The 23,346-nt window shown below is 38.3% G+C and overlaps 1 protein-coding gene across 2 annotated transcripts in view; it reads right to left on the reverse strand.

Annotated features, from left to right (window-relative positions):
- The window catches only part of LOC136875856 (uncharacterized), a 289,779-nt gene that overhangs the window by 140,121 nt on the left and 126,312 nt on the right, over positions 1-23,346 (reverse strand). For both annotated transcript variants that reach the window (XM_068228203.1, XM_068228204.1), the window contains exon 10: positions 13,625-13,803. In XM_068228203.1, the coding sequence (XP_068084304.1) occupies positions 13,625-13,803 (179 nt within the window). The remainder of the gene's footprint in view (positions 1-13,624; positions 13,804-23,346) is intronic.

Below are 23,346 nucleotides of genomic sequence, written 5' to 3' on the forward strand. Positions count from 1 at the left end.
GAGACTTTGTCTCATTTTCAAAAGTCTCTCAGATCCAGACATAGAAAGGGAAGATAAATTCCAGTACCTCATTCAAGCTACTGCAGAGGGCAGCAGGGTGAGATATGTTGTAAATCACCCATGTTTCTGCCTACAGCTAATAATTACAAAAAAGCAATGCAGTGCTTACAGAGTAGGGTTCAGAAGAGAAGAATTATTGGTGGAGTTTTATGTTCGTGAACTGTTATGGTTAATTATTCAGAATTTCACAGTGACTCAGAAACTCACTCCTCTGCAACTCGATTAGGGCTGCATCTTAGGTCACTAGAACTACTGGGAATGACCAGTGATAAATTCTCCCTAGTTGAACCATCATTTTGTATCATCATTCCCAGAAGACCTGCTAAGAGTGTGGTTAAGAGTTGCCATTTCTTCGCCTATCAGTGAAACGAAAGAGAATCTTTATTGTGCAAAACTGTCACAGTTATAACTTTTTCTGAAGAACGAAGTGGAAAGAGAACAGAGAATCTCTCTCACCCAAAGTGGACACCATGTATCATCACAGAAACTGGGAAAGCACAAGAGCAAGTCATCTCAACCTGAACCTATACCTAATGTTAGTAATCTGTTTGCTGGAGAAGCAAGAGGTACATCAAATGGAAGCAATTGTGTCTTCGATAAGAGAAACCGATGCGAAAGATTGTTTCAAGGTGCAGAATATGACTCTGTCTCAGAAGAAGAGTATATTGATGAAAACGGGGTGCTGCTACCAGTGTCTGAAACAATATGGTTAAGGCTTATAAAGCGACTGTGCGGTGTCAGGTATGTGGGAACAGACATCGTGTTCTTATGTGTCCAAACTTGTCATTGATGGAGTTAATTGAAGAACAGATGAAGGAGGAGCCAAATATAGAGATACACAGGGCGAAGTTGAGCAGTCAAAGCTGTGGTCAGGAGGTTTTCCTTCAAACCCTAATGGGGAAGATCCTATCTGAAAGACAAGAATGCATCATCAGGGCTTTGATTCACAGTGGATCTCAGCGATCTTATTTACTGGAATGAACTGCTGTCTCTGTTGGACTTCAATCCTCGGGTATGGAGACCTTAACTCATGCTTTGTTTGGAGATGCTGAAACTGACAGGTAGTTGCATTTGACCTACCAGTTGAAGATCTACAGTATGGATAGGAAGTATTGTTGTGAGAACCCTGTGATGTGTGGTGAAATGCCTAGGCTTCAGAGGGGTCCCTAGATGAAGGAACTGCAACAAAACAACATTTTTGTTTCTGATTGTGGTCCCAGTAGACCTGAAATAAAACTGCTTCTGGAAGCTGACGTGTATGGGCCGTTACCGACTGGGAGAATTAAAACATTTAACTGTGGACCAGTGGCTATAGAAACTTGTTTGGGAAGGGTTGTTATGGGAAATTTTGTGGTTCGTCATTCTCCTTGTAGCGCTAAAATGTTTGTAACATCCCTGCTGACATTGAATTCATTGAATTATAGTGTGACTGAACTGTGGAAATTAGACTGTCTTGGAGTCAAAGATCCTGTGGAAAAGAAGTTCCGAGAAGAAAAGGAAATTGGCACATTTGACAATTTCAAGAATAAAATAATAATTGTTAAATTAATGTTGTATGGTTCACCTTTATCAATACTATATTATGCAATATTATTGAATTACATTACTAATGTAGTAATGTACTTGAAGAAGTGAATAACAAATGAGACTACTTACCACACTGGGGAGTGTTTAAAAATTCCACTACATCCATCAGGCCTGTATTCGATGCCTCCAGCCAGAGTAAGAGATTTCCATCTTTGAATGAGTGCCTAGAAAAGGGTCCAATTACTGGAGCAAATTCCACAAATTCTGACAAGATTTTGCCATGGGATAATATGCGTAGTTTCTGACATCAGGAAGGCCTTTGTTCAAATTTCTGTTGGTCCACCTGATAAAGACTTTCTAAGGTTTTTGTGGCAGGAGGATTTTGCCCAGGGAAAATTCAAGGTTTCTGGGCATAGACCAGTAGTGTTTGGACTTAATTGTAGCCCCTTTTCGTTGAGCACTTTGCTTAACATTCAATGTAGTAATGTAGTAATGTAATTCAATAATACTGCTTCATATAATATTGAAAAGGGTGGACCATACGGCATTAATTTAAAAATTATTATTGTGATCACAATTCAATACGGATCAAAACCATGAAGTTTATATCCTATGATTACGTGTTTCAAGAATACCATTTCTATTAACCACAAATTATAAATTTCATGTTTCAGTATTGACAGCTACACTAATATTCTTTAAATTACTATAACAATGATTTATTATTGAACAGTATCCTCCTTATTCAATATGTTACGGGGTTACCCATGGAAGGCAGAGGTGAAAGAAGGTGCGGGCTGTAATGGGTCTAACTACAAGGTTGAAAGATGAATTAAAATTTCAATAAAGGTTATATTTTCATAAGTAGAAAAACTTAACAAATTTTACATAGAATTTAAACAGATAACAACAACTCAACCACTATCCACTAATCAGGTACAAGGTATAATTTTTACAAACGAACGCCCGAGTTTCGGGGTCCTTAAAAGTTCTGGGCTTCAAGCCCCATTTACACAATCGTTGAGCTATTAGCCCAACTTTCCCAAGGTTCACTCATTTGTTCAAAGGGCAGAAAACCCCTTCATTCAAGGAACATAAGCTCCAAAAAAAAAACATGTCAGGCCTCCTAGAGGCACTTTTACCACAAATAAAAGAGCTAACCCCCTCTCAATTTTTCAAGCTTATAAGGGTAATACCAGACTTTACAATCACTTGCCATCAAGGCACAACTTACAAGAACTAAACAGGGGTATCTCGTACCCAGCCTATAGGGCCTTAAAAGAAAAAGAAAAATAATAGGTTAATGTAAATGGCCCTAAATGCAAGAAAGGAAAGGAGGCGTGAATTAGCACTCCTAAATACACATTTTAAAACCTCAGAGGCACTAGGCCTCCCAAGCTAGGGAGGTGACTCGTATGAGAAAACTTTAAGACATTACAGAAGGGAAGAAACAGTTACAAAACGTAGGCACCTCAAACCAAAAATGAAGGGGAGCTCAAGAGGGTAAAGCACTCTCTATCCCCGTTTTACAGTTAAAGATATGTGAAGTTTTACAAAAGCGACGGCAAATTACATGTTTCAAGATAGGTTACATAGTAAAGGTTTCGGATCTTCCCCGCGGTTTAGACTGCTGAGCTAGCGAGAAATAAAGATGTTAAGTGGCCATTACCTTGCAGAAGAGCTGCTGCCGGATGAAAGAGGCGCTTCCCACCTCCTGCTACACTTCCATACACTAGGCTAGATGTTGTTCGAGTGGCCAGGAGCCATGAAAATCAGCAGTTTTTATACACTCAGGGAAGATTCGAGACCTTTCATGAATAATTAAGACATACCCACTCAACTTTATTGGCTGGCTAAAAGTTGCACATCAAGATAGAAGAAGAAACCTAGGATTGGTTGGAAATTAATTGCAGAAATTACTGATTGGCTAAGTTCAAAACTGGCAGAAAGAAAGATTAATATTGCCAACCCACAAATGAAAGAACAAAATTTAGTAAAGACAAAAACTTCTGAATACAAAATTTCTTCAAGAACGTTCATTCATTTCGCACCAGGGTGCATGATCCCAGTTTTACAGTAGAGACATCTATGAGAGAATGTCCACACTTCTTGATCAATAGAAAACAAAATACGTTGAAATCCACACAGTACTGACAACTTCGTAATCACAAAATTTCCTGTAGTGACATCTTCTGAGAAACTTATAAATTGATACAGTTGTTAAAGTTCAGAGTTTCTCCTGTAGAGGAGTACTTTAAGGTGGAAAATTCAAATGTGCGGCGTAGAGGTGTACCGACCAGTACACAATACATTATAGTTATTGTGAATTTAAAATACTTAAATTTCACACTTGTCATATCTAAACATGTTTCGATCCTAAATGGATCATCTTCAGTAGATTACTAAAACTGACATTAACTTACTTATTGTAGTTAAAAATATTTAACATTGAAGCAAACATTATGTTATGAATGTTAAAATGATTTTACAAAGAAAAAATTCATGCTTTTACAAGGTCATGTTAAAATCTTCAGTATGCACCGTAAAAACATACTGTTTGATAATAAAACATTGTTATAGTGATTTAAAGAATATTAGTTTCTATTAATAGTGAAGGGCACTATGAGTTCAGCTTACCTTGGAAAGAAGAGGTTCGAGGATCTGCAAGAAAACCTAGAGTTGCTGAGCAGAGGAGCAGGAGCAGGTCTACTTCAGTGAAACTGATCAGCGAAAGAAAGGATGTTGATTATGACAAGGTATTTGGTTACTAGCCCAAGTCAAGGCTTGGAAGTGGAGGCCTCGCCCACACATGCTAGAGAGACATCCATGGTTCCTCCACATGGGTGATACGGTGGTTCAGGTGAAGTGGGGCTGGTGATTGAGGTGAAGGCTCACTGCGGGGTGCTGGAACCACCACATCACATTGCTCTACATAGCCTGAACGAGCTGCGGCTTGGGAAAGGGGCGATCGCAACCTACGGGGAAAGTCGTGGCTGTGAACTCAGTCATGATAATGCCAAGTGGAGACCATGTGAGTAGGCCTACTGAAGGGGGAACCAACCTGTCTAGGTTCGGGCCAGGGGTGGACCGCTGGATGGATGACTGAGGAGTGTGGTCTCTGCTACGGAGAGCCTGAGTTGCGGGAGGACAATGTTTGGCTGTATGTCTCACCATGGATGGTGAGAACGACGCTCAGGACTCTAAAAGGGGCTAAAGCCCTATGATTGATTGAAATATGGATGCTTATAAAGAACCAATTTCAAAAACTTCGACATCAAGGGAAGCCACGTGGAAGCTCCAGTTGAACAGATCCAGAAGCAAGCCCAAGATGAAAAATGGGACAGAAGTCCCAATTGGACAGGCTGTCGCCAACTCAAAACAAGAAATGGCAACAGAAGCTACAGTAGATCAGACTGCTACCACAAGCAAACCAGGAACGTCCGTAGAGACAGAACTGAAGATTTCTGCATCAAAAATCAACAGATTTCATATTGACAGACTACCTTGCAACAGTGCATATTACAAGAAAAGGAAGAGAGCGAGGAGGGAAGGCAAAATAGTGGCTGGAACTTGGACGGAGCAGAAGCCAAGGAACAGGGATCGGCGAGAGGCTATCCCTCTGACAACGTTCAAAAGGTCAAGATCGGAGGTTAGTACGCCATCAAGTTCGGCTACAAAACCGCCCACCAAGAAACAGAAATAAGGGACAGTCGTGTCCTTTTTGGAAAGACTAACTTCAGTCAAGGTAGCAATAATATCTAAAACCTTTCCAGACAGGAAACTGAAGGAGAAAGACGTGAAGGAACTTTCATCTGCACTGATAGCGCAAATGAAACCGCTGTTGGATGGATGCCTTCTAGGCTTCCTTGAGTCTCCAAGGCTGGAAAGTGGAGCAATGGTACTGATCTGTGCAAATCCAGAAACTAAAAGCTAGCTGGAACAGATAGTGTATATTGCAACCCTTGGAAAGGGGAGAATTTGGAGGTGGCAGAAGCCAAGAAGGTGCTGAATACCACAAACGTCATCACCAAGTTTCCTCCTCCATTTGACAAGATGAAGGTTGATGATGTGCTTGTCGGGATACATCAGCATGACTCTAAACTTCCGGCAAAAGAGTGGAGAGTGCTGAATGCAACAACTACTGATGACACAGGAAAGACAATTGTTTTGGCCCTTAATGAAAGAGATTTTGAAGAGCTCAAGAAGAGAGGATTTAAGGCCAAGCTTGGACTTGAGCAGATCAAATTTCAAGTAATTAAGGGAAAAACAAAACCTAGCACTGGCAAGGATGGTACTGACAGGTCTACAGGCCAACCTACAACATAAAAAATCAGCTGTGGCCAATTTCATCAGGAAGTTCAAGTCCGAGCTATGGGTAGTTAAGGGCAGAGTAGCAGGACTGGCGGAATCTGGAGGTAAGCTAATGTACAATACTATATCGAATATGCCTAGAACATGTTTACTTGTGAGCTGAAAACTAAAATGCTTCTGTTGCAGGAACATTATTCAAAGGACTTAGTGGTGGTCTGCATACCTCCCATATGACTCAACTAATCTTCGCCCTTCAGAAGAAGTTGAGAACCTAATTTGCAATGCAAGGAGGAGTCCTTGGAGCAGATGCAAATTCACACCACAGGGCATGGGGCAGTACTAACTGCAATGCAAGAGGTGAGTCTTTACTAGAGTTTATTTTTGGAACTGAGTTGACGATACTGAACATAGGAAACAAGCACACATTTATAAATAAAAATTGTAGGGAGGTAATAGACATTACATTAAGCACTATGCATACTGCAAACTTTATTACAAACTGGAAGGTGCTGGAGGAACCATCATTGGCAGACCACCAGCACATCCAATTTGCAATAGATGTGAGACTATGTGCGACTGAGATGTACAGAGACCCAAAAAGAACTAATTGGGATAGATACAGAGAAGCTCTATGGAAGGCTGTACAAAAAATTCCAACTAATGTGAGAGGACAGAAAGAATTGGATGAGGCAGTGGAACTATTAGAAGAGGCCATTATAGACTCATTCCATGACAACTGTCCTCTCAAAAGAAAAGAAAAATACCAAAAATGTAAGGTGGTGGAACAACAAACTAGCCAAAATGAAAAAAGAGGTTAGGATGTTGTACAGAATATCATCTAAAAATGGTATGTGGCATGTATATCATAGAAAACTCACTGAGTATAACATAGAGATACGGAAAGCAAAAAGAAAATCTTGGAGACTGTTCTGTGACAAAGTAGAATCACACACTGAAACAGCAAGGCTCCAGAAGGTTCTTAAAGCAACCCATATAAATTAGGTGGGGACACTGGAGAAACAAGATGGATCGTTTACTCAGGAGGGGAAGGACACGCTGGAGATGCTAATGGTGTGTCACTTTCTTGAGGATGAGGAGATGACAGAAGAAGAAACAGTTGGAACAGAGACCGGAGCTCGAAGAGCAAACTGGAACTGTGCTAACAGAATAATAAGACACAACCATGTAAAATGGTCAATCGACACGTTTCACCCTATAAAAGCTCCGGGGCCAGATGAGATACTTCCGATACTCCTACAGGAAGGACGGGAGATACTCGTCAATGCTCTGATGGACCTCTTCAGAACTAGTCTAGCTTTAGGGTATGTGCCGAAATCATGTTCTGAAGCTAAATCAGTATTCATACCTAAGCCTGGAAGGGCAAACTATGCCCAGACCAAAGCATACAGACCATTATGTTTAACCTCCTTCATGCTGAAAGCAATCGAGAAAATTCTGGATAAATATATCAGAAGAACGGTGCAACTAAACTCAATGTTAGACGAAAATCAGTTTGCATATAGACCTGGCAGATCCACTGAAGTAGTACACCACTCGCTGGTTTGTAAACTAGAGGAAAGTCTAGAATATAAAGAAATTGCACAGGCAGCATTTCTAGATACAGAAGGACCCTTCAGCAATACAACCTATGACTCTATGATCAAAGCATTGGAAAAGAGCAAGGTGAGTAAAACCGTCGTCAAATGGATTAAATCCATGTTAGACGGAAGGAAGATAAAAGCAACCCTGTTTGAAGAAATGCTGACAGTTAGGGCCACCGAGGCTGTGCTCAGGGAGGAGTTCTTTCACCTCTGCTGTGGAACCTTGTGATGAACAAAATCATAACTATGCTCAACAAACAGGGTTTCTATAAACAAGAATACGCAGATGACCTAGTGATTGTGGTATGAGGTAAGGTGATGAGTGTTATCCAGGACCTCATGCAAAAATCACTCAACCTTGTGGAGAATTGGTGTCAGGAAGAACAACTATCAGTCAACCAGAACAAGATAACTCTGGTCCCTTTTACAAAAAGGAGAAAATTAGAGGGAAAGAGATCACTGAAGCTCTTTGGGCAAGATATATATGGAAGAATAGGCACTGCACCTATGTGTAGTGTTAGACGAAAATCTAACCTGGAATCCACATATAGAAAAGAACATAGCCCGGGCCAAGAACTTGCTGTATGCATGTAAAAGAGCTGTTGGGAAGACATGGGGCCTAAGACCATCAATGGTAATGTGGATATACACAATGATCATTAGACCATTGATGGCCTATGCTGCAATCATCTGGTGGCAGAAATTAAGTCAAGGAAAAGTCGGCAGTAGATTGGATAGCCAACAGATGATAGCATGCATAGCCATAACTGAGGCTATGAGAATTACATGACAGAAGCCTTCAGTACTTTACTAGACCTCCCATCACTATGCAATTTCATAAAAGGTCAGGCTAGAATGAGTTCATATAGATTGGCACAATCAGAGTGCTGGAATGCACAAAGACCCAATCTAGGACACTGTAAAATTAACAGAGTAATAACAGAGGAATTCTACTCATGCCTTCTGATCATATGATTCCAAAGTACAACTTTGAAAAACCGTCTGAGACCCAGATAATAAAAAAAGAAGACTGGGATATCAACAAATGGAATACTGAAAAAGATAATAAAAGATAATAAAAAAAGAATACTGGGATATCAACAAATGGAATACTGAAAAAGAAGATATAGTGTGGTGGACTGATGGCTCAAAGACTGTGGATGGCACAGGAGGAGGGATCAACAGGGGAAGACCTGAGAGATCAATCCAGATGAGCCTGGGCAGACACACTATAGTCTTTCAAGCTGTAATGATAGCTATCACAACATGTCTTGAGGAAAATCTGAAAATGAACTATAGGAATAAAAACATTTTCATTTTTACGGACCGCCAAGCAGCCATTAAGGCACTAGAGGCAGTCTGGATAATATCTGGAATTGTCTGGTATTGCCACTCACTTCTCCTGAAACTCTCAAAGTACAACACTGTCAAAATAATATGGGTATCAGGGCATGCAGGTATAGAAGGAAATGAAAAAGCAGGTAAAACTGGCCAGGAAAGGGGCAGAAACACATTTTGTAGGCCCAGAACCTGTATGCAGGATTTGCTATGGACAGGGCCGATACTACATTGGAAAATGGGTACAAAAGAAACCAATGGAAAACTGGAAAAATACTCCAGGATGCAGGCTTGCAAAGGAACTGATAAAAGAACCAAACAAGAAGCATACTAAAGAACTGTTGAAACACAGCAGAGAAAATATAAGATGGGTAGTAGGACTGTTGCCGGGACACTGCCATCTGATAAAAACACCTTCACAGAATTGGAGTAGTAAGGGACAACATATGTAGGAAATGCAATGAAGCAGAGGAATCAGCTGAACACATACTTTTCAAATGTGAGGCACTGGGTAGAATCAGACTCTCCACTCTAGGACTACCAGGTGAAGAGAGAGAAAAAATCCGAGAAGACACAATAAGAACAACCTGCAGCTTTCTGAAGGGCAAGGTACATCTAGGTGGGAATGAAGGAAAAACATGGTAGCAAAAGATCTTAGAGATCGACGCTAATTAGGAACTAATATTTAGAGGCCCCATGAAGAAAAGAAGAAGAGGAGATACACAATGTTATGGAGAATCATCGAAAAATTATTAATACAATGTGCAACTTATTAAAAATTATTCAAAATAGTATTATGGTTAAATCCACCTCGTCAATACACTTTCTGTTAATGAAACTATTTATTCATCGTATGTGTTTCGAGATCAATAAATATTCTCTTTTTTTTTTTGCTAGTTGCTTTACGTCGCACCGACACAGATAGGTCTTATGGCGATGATGGGACAGGAAAAGTCTAGGAATGGGAAGGAAGCGGCCGTGGCCTTAATTAAGGTACAGCCCCAGCATTTGCCTGGTGTGAAAATGGGAAACCACGGAAAACCATCTTCAGGGCTGCCGACAGTGGGGTTCGAACCCGCTACCTCCCGAATACTGGATACTGGCCGCACTTAAGCGACTGCAGCTATCGAGCTCGGTAATATTCTCTTCATCAGTAATCAGGAAAGTCTAACTTAATTACAACATCAAAGAATAAAAACAATATAACAATATTCATTTGTTTAGCCTAAATTTAAAGAACTACTAGTGGACCCATACTGCTCTGCAGCATTCGTTATATGTACGTCAGATAACTTGTCCCGATATGCTTGTCATAGACATACTGTTTTGCCTGCCCTTTTCAATAGTTTTATGAACATTTAAGACCAGCATTCATTAATAATGTAGTTTATAACACTTTTTTCAATATAATAATCACTGTGCTTCAATCATTTCGGTGTATCTTGACCTTAAAATGTTCAAATAATCTTGCCCGAAATAGTGCAACATACAATTGGCCGTAACTGGTTCGGGTAAGTAGACACCCACTTTTTCAAGAGTCTGTACCTGCGTGTTATTAATGGTCGTGCAGAAGGCTAGTCGACTTGATACCTTCCCGTCTGTGCGTATGTCAACTTCTTTCTCTTGGCAGCATGTAAGTTATTAGGAACATTCTGTTATCTGTTAGCTGGGGAAGGTCAAAGAATCAAAGAGTATCAAGCAGAGAATAGTATTCTTCCATGATCAGAGGAAATTAATACTGTCCGGCTTGACAGGTAGTTATCAAACATGGCTGCATGCAATTACATTACTAAGGATGAAAATCACGTACATCAGAATATTAATGAAAGTGATAGTCGCTTATCAACCTGCTAAGTACAGAATGTATTGCGGATTAGAGTAAGACTTTGCCTGCAATTTTAGGAGTGGTCATTAATGATTTGATTTTATGATTATTCAAAGCTGGCTGAACTTACAGACCTATCAATATCTCATGATTCACCGGCAGGTAATTCCAGAGAGAATAAAACAGAAATGGAGCAAATCGGTCCAATAGAACAGGCAGACGGATTTGCCAAATCTGTTTTCAGTAAACTCTTTTAATAAGCATATTATATCGCAATTTGTAATATCAATGAATAAACAATTATTAATGGTACATTAGAAAATTACTATCACATAAAATATTCAATATTAAGATGATATTAAATTAGAATCTTAAATAAACTCTTCTCACTCTGCTGTTCTCTGGGTGGTGTGCTGATGGCCGATTGTTTTACAAGGATTCAAAATATAACAAATGAATAGTGCATTAACAAAGGTGTGGATGAACAACAAAAAGAATCATGATGCCTCAAGAGGAGACATAGGCTCTGCTTACTCTGGTTACTGTTAACTGTCAATGTCAAAATTATTGCTAGAGAAGGTTTAATCACTGTTAGTGATAAAATTACAAATAAATAGTGATGGTCAGATGCCTAAAAGCACTGTATGTGAAGAAAATCACAAAATGCACCTTTTACGTCCATCAGCAGCTTTCCTCTCCTCCTACACTTTTCACGTCAAAAAAAAAGATGCATCAAGATGGTCCCTCAATGAGTGTTAATGCCCGCCCTCCAGATGAAGCAGAAATGAGGTCACAGAGGGCTGAGAAGATGTGGATTTAGAAGAACTAGGATGGATGAGGAGAAAGCCCATCTATTTGAACTTCTTACAAATTGTACAGATTGTGTTAATTATCCTCCTAGTGAATATTTAATATTACATCCAATTAAGATGAAATGTCAGACAGACATATTTCGACCCAACATAGGGACATCCTCAGTAAAATACATATAATAAACTAGAAAACCATTAGACACACAATATTAAGTGCTTGTTAAAAAGTTTTTCCTTAAAAAAACATTACAAAAATTAAAAATATGAGGTGACGGTCGTTAAAACAGTTTTTGAGCAGGAGGTCTTTTTGTTGTAATATTCTCGTTGTCCCCTGATACCGTTCAAATGTATCTGTACACTTTTGACTTAATTATTGTATTTTGTGGACAATAAAAACTCAAGACATTTCCAGAATTACAGCACGTGAAATAACGTTCATGCGCAGAACAGCAGGCTATACAAAATGGGATCGTATAAGAAATGAAGATGTGCTTAAGGGACTGAATGTGAAACCAATAATCAATTATATCTCTGATTACCAAGTAAACTGCAAACATCACGTTCAAAGGATGGAATCTGGAAGACTACCAAAGGAGATCCTACGCTATCAACCAAGAGGACAGAGATATATAGGACGTGCAATGAAGCGATGGAAAGAAAATGCAAGACATGGTTCAATACTTGGAAGGATGATGATGATGATGATGATGATGATGATGATGATGATGATGATGACATAACCTCTCCTGCCCAAATGCCAACCTCACCTTCACCGGATGAACAAACCTGTTCCCACAGATGAGGTTCTGTTGACCGAGTCACGGCGGTATAACCGTTGCATCAATAACGAAGGAAATGCTGTAACTTCAGCTATTATATAAGCTGAGAGGTTGTATCCCCACCAATGGTCTTACTTCCTTCAGACTAGCAACCCATCGGAAGAACATTTTATTGCTTTCAAGTCTTGCAAAAAGAAAAATGAAATACCGTAACGGAACACACGGCCAAATACCTGGAAGGAAGATGATGATGATGATGATGATGTATGATAACTGAAGAGCACCAAGGAGTAGGCAGGAGGAGAACAACATGCCTTAAGATTATTAAAGATTGGACAGGCATAAAAGGCACTGAAAAATTCTACCGTGTTGCTGAAGACAGGAAAGCACTCTCCACATTGATCGCCAACGTCTAGGAGACTGGGCAGGGCACATAGAAGAAGAAGAGTCATAGACTGACATTATGTAAGTTGAACTGTCTGTTTTCTAGTCTGTAAAGTGGATAATAAAAATCAAATTACGAATTACACAGAACGTAACTGACAGGAAACATTTAAGGTAAGTTATGATGAATGAAATTAACTTACGTTACATGGCCCACTTGTACTTCTCGTGAATTCTTAATCTGGAGTCCATTTCTCAACTGACGTTCTCCCGCAGTCAAAATGTGCGACATGTTGTTGGGAGGAGGTGGAGTGGGGAAATGGGGCAGGACTTGCGGGAGTACGCAGGATTATGGGGGTGTGGTAACTGAAACTAAGTATGATCTTGTTTTTTTTACTAAAATTAATCAGAATGAAAGTTTCCCATATTATGTTCTTTTTTCATTTAAGTCATTTAAGTTGAGAGCTGGATTCTTGTTACTGATCCATATTAATGTAAAGATTCTCTAAGATGTTGAGTTGTGAACTTTTTTGTTCATGTTGCAGAATTTTTAGATCATGATCTATTGTGGTATAATTATGATTATAGTGTTTATGGCGGTTGCTCATGGCCGAGAAACAATTATATTTTAAAGCATTGCGGTGTTCTGTATATCTTATGAAGAAATTCCTGCCAGTTTGTCCAACGTGAGTTGAACTGCATAATTAACAAAATCTGTACATTTTTTAAGAAGTTCAACCATCAATATGGATCTAACATGAGATTTATAGTCCGTAGATATTTGAAGATGCAGTGTATGAGGATGGAGAGATTGTTCTTGATCTTTTGTGTGTTCATGTTTATCACTGTCTCCTCTTTTATTGCTCCCTCTACCCACAGAGACTTGTTAATTCTATTATGTGCTCCTTTTCATGTTTCAATCTCTATACAACTTGATTTGACCCTTCTTATTTCTTTCCTGTTTTTATGATTAATAAATTACTTTACCTGGATAAGAAATATTTTAGGTTTTCCAGCCAAAGAAGGACAGTTTTCTCCTAAAAATGGACTCCATAACATCTCCTCTGGATAAGGATTGTCTGCACCATATAAAACACCTGCTTTTAGTCCATGGGTAAGGACAACCACAATCAAGCAGTCTTCATCACTATGATCCATCTGGGCCACTGAAAAACAGGAAAAAACACAAAATTTCATTTCAACAAATTAGCTTATTTCTCATCATCACATAAAGAGTTAATTTGGGAGGGAGGATTTACACAAGTAGTACAAGAACCGACTCGTCTCAATAACTTACTAGATGTATTCTTGGTTAAACCATGGGAAATTGTTGATAAAACTGAGGTAATTGAAGGAATAGGTGACCATAAGGCTGTAATAATGGATGTAGGACTGGTACCAAAAAGGCTTAATAAGAGGGTCACACAAGACAAGAAATTATACAGAAAAACTAAAGTTGATGAATTTGGGACTTACCTTAAATCACAATTCAGTTGTTGGATAAGTGAAGGGAGTAATGTGGATACACTTTGGGCTAAATTTAAAGGAATCATTTGGGACGGAGAAAAGAGATTTGTACCTGTTAAGAAGGGTAAAATGACCTCAGACCCTGTTTATTATACAAGGGAAATAAGAAAATTAAAAAGGAAATGTAGAATAGTAAACAGGAAAATCAAAGAGGGTAGGGAGAATAGAGAAACTAGAAAACAGCTAATGAGGGAACTGAATAGAGTGAAAAAGGAAGCAAAAGAGAATTATATAAATGGCATTCTTCAAGAGGGTAATGGCCACAAAGGGAAATGGAAAAAGCTGTATTCATATATTAGGAATCAAAAAGGAAAAGGAATCCAAATTCCTACAATGGTGGGAGAAGGGGGTGAACACCATTTAACAGATACTGAGAAAGCAAACCTCTTCAGTAGGGAATTCAGAGATTCAGTAGAAGATTGTCAGGACTTGGAAACCATAACAGAAGATAGAGAGGGAGAGACACATAGGGAAACAAGAAGCTTCTCATTCACAAATGAAGATATTTTCAGAGAAATCCAACTGCTTCAGCAAGGAAAAGCAGCAGGAAGTGATCAAATTACTGGGGAGGTATTAAAGACAATGGGGTGGTATATAGTGCCTTATTTAAAATTTCTCTTTGACTATGTCATAAATAATAGTGTAATACCAAAGGAATGGAAGGAATCTATAATAATACCAATTTATAAAGGAAAGGGTGATAAAAAGAAACCAGAGAACTACAGACCAATCAGCCTGACCAGTATAGTTTGTAAAATACTGGAGAGTTTAATAGCAAAGTACATCAGAGGGATATGTGATGATAAAAGTTGGTTCATGAGGAGCCAGTATGGATTTAGAAAGAAATTTTCTTGCGAGGCACAACTGGTGGGATTTCAGCAGGACATATCAGATCAGTTGGATTCAGGAGGCCAGTTAGATTGCATAGCCATAGATCTTTCCAAAGCCTTTGATAGAGTGGAACATGGAATATTATTAAAGAAATTGGAGGGAATAGGATTGGACGTAAGGGTTATACGTTGGATAAGAACATTTCTAAATTCAAGGGTTCAGAAAGTCAAAGTAGGAAATAATATATCTCAGGAAGAGAAAGTTTGGAAGGGAATTGCACAGGGTAGTATAATCGGTCCGTTACTTTTCTTAATATACGCAAATGATTTAGGGAACAATATAACATCGAAAATAAGATTGTATGCAGATGACATAATTGTTTATAGGGAAATAAATAACATTGAGGATTGCTCAGAATTACAAAGGGACCTTGAGAGTATCCAAGAATGGGTTGAAGAAAATAATATGAAGATTAATGGAGGCAAATCAACTGTTACAACATTTACAAACAGGAGCTTTAAAACTGAATTTGAATATACTTTGGATGAGGTAGTTATCCCTAAAGATGGCAAGTGCAAATACTTAGGTGTGAGATTTGAAAGTAATTTGCACTGGAAGGGTCATGTTGATGACATTGTTGGGAAAGCATACAGATCGTTACATGTCATAATGAGGCTACTTAAAAGATGCAACAAAGAATTAAAAGAAAAAAAGTTACTTAAGTATGGTTCGTCCATTATTGGAATATGCAAACAGTGTTTGGGATCCTCACCAAGAATACCTAATAAAAGAACTAGATGGTGTGCAGAGGAAAGCAGCAAGGTTTGTAACAGGGGATTTCAGGAGAAAGAGTAGTGTATCAGAAATGTTAAAGGAACTTGGTTGGGAAACTTTAAGTAAGAGAAGGGAGAAAACTAGACTTATAGGATTATATAGAGCCTATACAGGAGAAGAAGCAGGGAGAGATATCCATGAGAGGCTTCAGTTGGAAAATAATTATTTTGGTAGAACTGACCACAAGTACAAAATTAGAAGGAATTTTAGCAGAAGTGACTGGGGTAAATTTTCATTCATTGGGAAGGGCGTGAAGGAGTGGAACAGTTTACCAGGGGTAGTGTTTGATCCTTTTCCAAAATCTGTACAGATATTCAAGAAGAGAATAAACAACAACAGAGAAAATAAATGAAATGTTAGAGGGCATTCGACCAGTGCAGAATATTGTAAAAAAAAATGTGTGTGATTAAATTAATTCCATCCCGTGGTCTATGGAGTTTGGACAGCCCAAGTAGGGGACTGCCTGTACGGGTGAAGTACAGTGGGGACTTCGAGGGCCCTGGGACCGCTACGGTAGCTGTGAAGGCCCTTCAGGAACTCTGAAAAGTGGTGGCAAAAGGGGCTCTGGTTAAGACGCAGCAGGTCGTTATGCTACTTAGGTTCCAAAATTGGTAAAATATAAATATGTAAATAAATTCAATGTTAATTTTAATCCTATACCAGTTGTATATTATTATTAGAAGTAATTTCACATACTGTATATGAGTTGACTATGTTTGTAAGATATTATAAGTAGAATTTTGTAAACAATATAAATGTATTAAGGATGATGTGTGTGTTTAATAGAACAAATTATTAGTGTAAATTGTATAATATTGTATTCTAGGAAAATTTTCTTCGTCTCTTGTTAATTTAAAATTTAGTGCTTGACAATAATGTATTTTAGTGTACCATTTGCCACCGAGGTAGACACCTCATTTGCAAATAAAGAGATTTTGATTGATTTGATTTTGATTTTAAAGAGTTCAGAATGAATGATAATAATGTTATTGTTTTTATGTCCTATTAAATATTTTTTGACAGTTTTTTGGAGACATTGAGGTACCAAAATTTTGTCCCATGGGACTTCTTTTACGTGCTAGTGTGCCACACCAAGCTTGCCTTGGTGCTGCACCATTCATAAACATCATATCTCTGTGGCTATGCCATCGATATCATTGTTGGTATGTTCTCGAACGTGACGTGTAACATACTTTTCATTGACAGATGGCGCTCTTGGCTATCTGTTTTTGAGATTCATTGTCTCTAGGTCTCTTCCTTGAGAGGAGTCTGTCTGATAGGAAGGCCAAAAATGGACGTCCTTGGGAAGATGGACAAAAAGGGATTTGAAATTATTGTAATGAATTATAAGTGGTCCCTAACTTGGATTTATCTTCTCCTGTACCCGACTCTCATTCTAGAGTCGATGTTCCTGATTATGTAGAGCGTCTATGTTCTACCTCTGCATAATACAGGTATTTATTTGTTTGTTTGCCGTAGTTGCGCGGATGCTACATTATGAGATTTTTGTTCTGCAGATCTTTTACTTTTGTTTACTGCAGACCTTTGTCTTCTGCTTTGAGTGTTTTGTTTTCCTTTGTACTTTACATACATGTGAGAACAGAGGATAGTATTTGTCCGTTTGCTTGGTTGATGTACTTGCTTGTGACTTTACATTGAGACCTACCATTGTTGTTGTTCATTGTCTCTGTTCATGTTATATGTTATGTTATATAAATGTAGGCTCTGTTCATGTTATATGTTATGTTATATAAATGTAGGCTAAGTTTTTCAGTCCAACATGGAATGGAATTTATATAACATTACCACCTAATTATGTACCTGTAACAAAAGTATTGGAAGACGCTGAGTACAACAACAACACAGCTATTTTGCCCTTTAGTGACACCATACAGAGGAGTAGTTTTATGCATCCAACAAGATTTTAATGTGTACACCAAGTTTTTATCACATCCATAACCTAGCACTTGAAAGTGCCTCATCTAAAGAAGACTATTACAGGATCAACATGTTGTAAAAATACATCACCACACTTGAATGTACGACATTCACACAAGACTTTTATGAGTGCATACGCATTGCAAAAACACGCCAATATTTTATAAAAACCTCAACTTTTTAAATGTGAAACTGTTTTCAAAAAGTTTTAAGTGTCACTATGTTTATACATTGTTATCATAAAGTATTGTGTATCTTGCTAGATTTGTAATTTAGGCTGATGATGAGGCTTCTGAAATGCGTCAAAACCAGACCCTTGAATAAAAACATGTTGTAAATACTATCCTGTACAGCATACACTTTTAATTTAAAAGGTGGAACCCTCACTGAAATTTCAACTTTTGTGATCTCAGTTCAATACAGAACCATAATGAAGTTTATAACTTTAAACCAAGGGGTCTGCTCAAGGAATAACATCCCCATCCGATGGATGAATCACCTACAACAGCGTCATATGCCGTAGTTTCACATGAACACTACAGAGAGGTTTGGAATTGAATTCAGGCTTTTGGCACTCTATCTAGTGATTATAACTTGTATTTTACCACCTCTCCTAACCTGATGGCCAAAATTCTGGCGGTGAAAATTTATCAACCAATGGGATTCAAACCGCTAACCACAATGTTAGATCATATATACTTGATGATGTATAAGGTCTCCTTGAGGTGCATCATAGGCAATGTTCTTTAGCAGAACAGTTTTACTTGATACTGAGCATACACAAATCTATTAATACAGTACTTTATATCTCAGGATATGGAGGAGTTTCATTAATAACACTAAAGCAGCTCCACCACACCAAGTGTTCTTAGGAATTAATACTGTCAGCAACAATTCACACTACCCGACTGGAATCAGCCAACAGAAGGAACTCTAGCACAAACTTTAAACCTTCACCTGTCTGGAAGACCCTTGACAGAATAAGAATTTATATTCTGAGAACCAAGGCTACATTCAAAAGATGGGCTTAAATACAGAATGCTAATGTGACTGTTGTCTTGAGTATCTGTTACACTGTCCAACTGCTGTGTGGAAACTCAATGTGAAGACTTTATTACAGTTGTGAAGTGTTATTCAGCTGCTTCAAAGGGGCGATCTCTTAACATGACAGTTACAGCTTACTTATATGCTATTAAAGCCCAAAAACAGATATTAAAGATAAAAAGTTCATTAAAAGCAGAGTTTTGACCTAAGAATTGAGCCAAAATGATGAAGCTGTGGATCAATGTATATAAATAAAAAAAATAGTAGAATCTAATATGACCAATAGGCAGTACCATATGGCTGATAAAGCAGGCATGAGGGAGGTTTTAAAAAGTAACTATGATTGATGGAAAACAATAAATAAAAATGTAAACAGATTCTGGGATGGGTTTTAAGCAACTGTTGAGGAATGTGAAAAATGGTTTGTACCATTAAAGGTTGTAAGGAATGGTAAAGACCCGCTTTATTATAACGGAGAAATAAAGAGACTAAGAAGGAGGTGCAGATTGGAGAGAAATGGAAATGGCTGTGAGAGTAAGGAGAAATTAAGGGAACTTACTTGAAAATTGAATCTTGCAAAGAAGTCAGCTAAGGACAACATGACGGCAAGCATAATTGGCAGTTGAACAAATTTTAGTGAAAAATGGAAGGGTATGTATAGGTAATTTAAGGCAGAAACAGGTTCCAAGAAGGACATTTCAGGAATCATTAATGAACAAGGGGAGTGTGTATGTGAGGATATTCAAATGGCAGAAGTATTCAGTCAGCAGTATGTAAATATTGTGGGTTACAAGGATAATGTCCAGATAGAGGAGGTGACTACTGCTAAAGAAGTATTAAATTTTACATATGATAACAATGACATTTACAATAAGATACAAAAGTTGAAAACTAGAAAAGCAGCTGGAATTTATAAGATTTCTGGGGATATACTAAAGACACTGGGTTGGAATATAGTACCATATCTGAAGTACTTATCTGATTATTGTTTGCATGAAGGAGCTATACCAAATGAATGGAGAGTTGCTATAGTAGCCCCTGTATATAAAGAAAGGGTGATAGACATAAAGCTGAAAATTACAGGCCAGTAAGTTTGACATGTGTTGTATGTGAGTTTTGGGAAAGCATTCTTTCTGATTATATTAGACATGTTTGCAAAATTAATAACTGGTTCGATAGAAGGCAGTTCAGGTTTAGGAAAGGTTATTCTACCGAAGCTCAGCTTGTAGAATTCCAGCGAGATATAGCAGATATCTTGGATTCAGGAGGTCAAATGGACTGCATTGCGACTGACCTGTCTAAGGCATTTGATAGGTGGATCATGGGAGACTACTGGCAAAAATGAGTGCAATAGTCTAGACAAAAGGGACTGAATGGGTTACTATATTTCTAGAAAATAGATATCAGAAATTAGAGTAGGCGAAGCTTTATCTGACTCGGTAATAATTAAGAGGAGAATTCCTAAAGGCAGTATTATTGGACCTTTATATTTTCTTATACATGAATGATATGAGTAAAGAAGTGGATTCAGAGATAAGACTTTTTTCAGATGATGTTATTCTGTATAGAGTAATAAATAAGTTACAAGATTGTGAACAACTGCAAAATGACCTCGATAATGTTGTGAGATGGTCAGTAGGCAATGGTATGATGATAAACGGGGTTAAAAGTCAGGTTGTGAGTTTACCAAACAGGAAAAGTCCCCTCAGTTTTAATTACTGCATTGATGGGGTGAAAGTTCCTTATGGGGATCACTGTAAGTACCTAGGTGTTAATATAAGGAAAGATCTTCATTGGGGTAATCACATAAATGGGATTGTAAATAAAGGGTACAGATCTCTGCACATGTTTATGAGGATGTTTAGGGGTTGTAGTAAGGATGTAAAGGAGACCAACTCGTTCCCGGGGGGGGGGGGGGGGGGGAGTCAGGGATTTTAATATATTCTGATTAATTTTTCTGGCTCGGGTAACTGGGTGTATTTGTTCATCACAACACTCTTCTCTTCATATTCAGGCAACATACCACACTACCAACCACCCCAGAAACACGCAATTATGATTACATCCCTCCATATAGGGTTGGCATCAGGAAGGGAATCCGGCCGTAAAACAGGGCCAAATCCACATGTGCGACCCAGTTTGCACCCGCAACCCCACAGGTGTGGGAAAAAGTGGTAGCAGAAAAAGAAGAAGAAGTAAGGATGTAAAGGAGAGGACATACAAGTCTCTGGTAAGAGAAGACGAGCTGCTTGACTAAGTGTATGTTCCGAGCTGTCAGTGGAGGGATGGCATGGAATGACGTAAGTAGACAAATAAGTCTGAGTGGTGTCTTTAAAAGTAGGAAAGATCACAATATGAAGATAAAGTTGGAATTCAAGAGGACAAATTAGGGCAAATATTCGTTTATAGAATGGGGAGTTAGAGATTGGAGTAACTTACCAAGTGAGATGTTCAATAAATTTCCAATTTCTTTGAAATCATTCAAGAAAAGGCTAGGAAAACAACAGATAGAGAATCTGCCACATGGGTGACTGCCCTGAAAGCAGATCAGAAGTGATTGATGGATTGAAAGAAGACGAAAATAAGTTAAGACATGCAATCACTCAAGGACAGTATTTACACATTACACGAGGAATGCAAAACTTTTGTACATACCTAAGTAATTATTCAAAAATGTTTAAAAACAGTGTTAGATCATTTAATTTTCAGCTAGTTTCTTTGTCAAAAGAGTGAAGCAATCAAGATAGCCAAAGCATTCACACAAAAAGGAGATTCAAACTACCATAATATCATGTATGTATTAAACAAATAAACAGAATAACATAATTAAATAGATTTATTCAAGGACATTTGAATCTACAGTATGAAAAATTTGGGCTCCAAAGGAAAACACATACTATCAAAATTAACAAAAATACATTAAGCTATGAAACAGATCAAACACTGTGCAGAATAATTGTTTCAAATATTAAATTACCAAAACAGAGAAAGTCTTAGCAGAAAGGTAATCAGAGCATGAGCACAATTTGAACATCAATAGAAGGAATCATTTACGAGAAATAAACCTTTCAAGTTACTAATACAATCTTGACTTTACCTGGCATTAAAAACTAAGGGAGGGAGGGAGGGAGAGAGAGAGAGAGACACACACACACACATGTACACTCTCTCTCTATGGATGAATAAAACAGTTAAACCTAAATTTTTGACTAGAATACAATCATTGCGAGTACCATGAAAGATAACAGGGAAGGCATCAAGAACAAACAACCTTTATGGATAAAGGTATTGTGGACATTTGAATTGTGACAGTCTCCAAGTGGCTATACTCTCCTTGATAGTTTTCATTCTTAGGAAGGTGAAAATCATGCAAAAATGATGTGAAATGATACCCAAAGTATATGAGAGGAGAGAATCTTCTTTTATACATGCCAGAGACCCACCAAACCAACCCTTGAAGAACAATTAAATCCAACACTACAACAATCTGTGTCTGACTCATTGGCTGAATGGTCAGCGTTGAAGGCCTCCGGTTCAGAGGGTCCCGGATTCGATTCCTGGCTGGGTCGGGGATTTTAATCGCCTCTTGATTAATTTGTCTGGCCCAGGGACTGGGTGTTTGTGTTTGTCCCAACACTTTCCTCTTCATATTCACACAACACACTACACTACCAACCACCACAGAAGCACGCAATAGTGATTACATCCCTCCATATAGGGTTGGCGTCAGGAAAGGCATCCAGCCATTAAACAGGGCCAAATCCACGTGTGCGACACAGTTCGCACCCGCAACCCCGCAGAGGTGGGAAAAGCGGTAGAAGAAGAAGAAGAATACAACAATCTGTGATGTGGAGCCATTTCCTGTGTTGCTATTGGCTACAGGGCAGTTCGTATTGCGTCCAATAGAGCTTGCATCACATCTTTCCCACTGCTACCACAGTCAGTGAAAACAATGAAACCAGAGTGTTAGAAAGTGACGAGTCATGGTGTGCGACGGTTGTAATTACACTATATGCGAGGTGAGACATAAGTTATACGTAGGGCCCAGCTTCTTATATTCCATTCCATCACCTGTAAACAATTAAAACTGGTGGCAAATTGTGGTTCTGTGTTTCATTTGACAGATTTATATATATTCTTAGTAAATTACATATTTTTACATATTATATGAAGAATTTTTGTACATATCTAAGTAATTATTCAAAAATGTTTAAAAATTGTGTCAGCTCATTTAATTTTCAGACTATAGTAAAATAACTGACGAATTTCATTTCATATGAAAATGAAAATCCACAGCCTGTTTCCAGTCTATTGACCAGGTCAGGAATGGAATGAATGAAGCCCCCATCTTGTGGCAAGGATAGGAATTGTGCCGGCTGCCGAAGCCTGTTGCACTCCTCTGGGGCAATGATTACTGACTGATAGATGAAATGAAATTATATTGGAGAATGTTGCTGGAATGAAAGATGACAGGGAAAACCTGAGTACCCAGAGAAAAACCTGTCCCATCTCCGCTTTGTCCAGTACAAATCTCA

This window comes from Anabrus simplex, chromosome 6, assembly GCF_040414725.1.
Source record: "Anabrus simplex isolate iqAnaSimp1 chromosome 6, ASM4041472v1, whole genome shotgun sequence".
Taxonomy (NCBI): domain Eukaryota; kingdom Metazoa; phylum Arthropoda; class Insecta; order Orthoptera; family Tettigoniidae; genus Anabrus; species Anabrus simplex.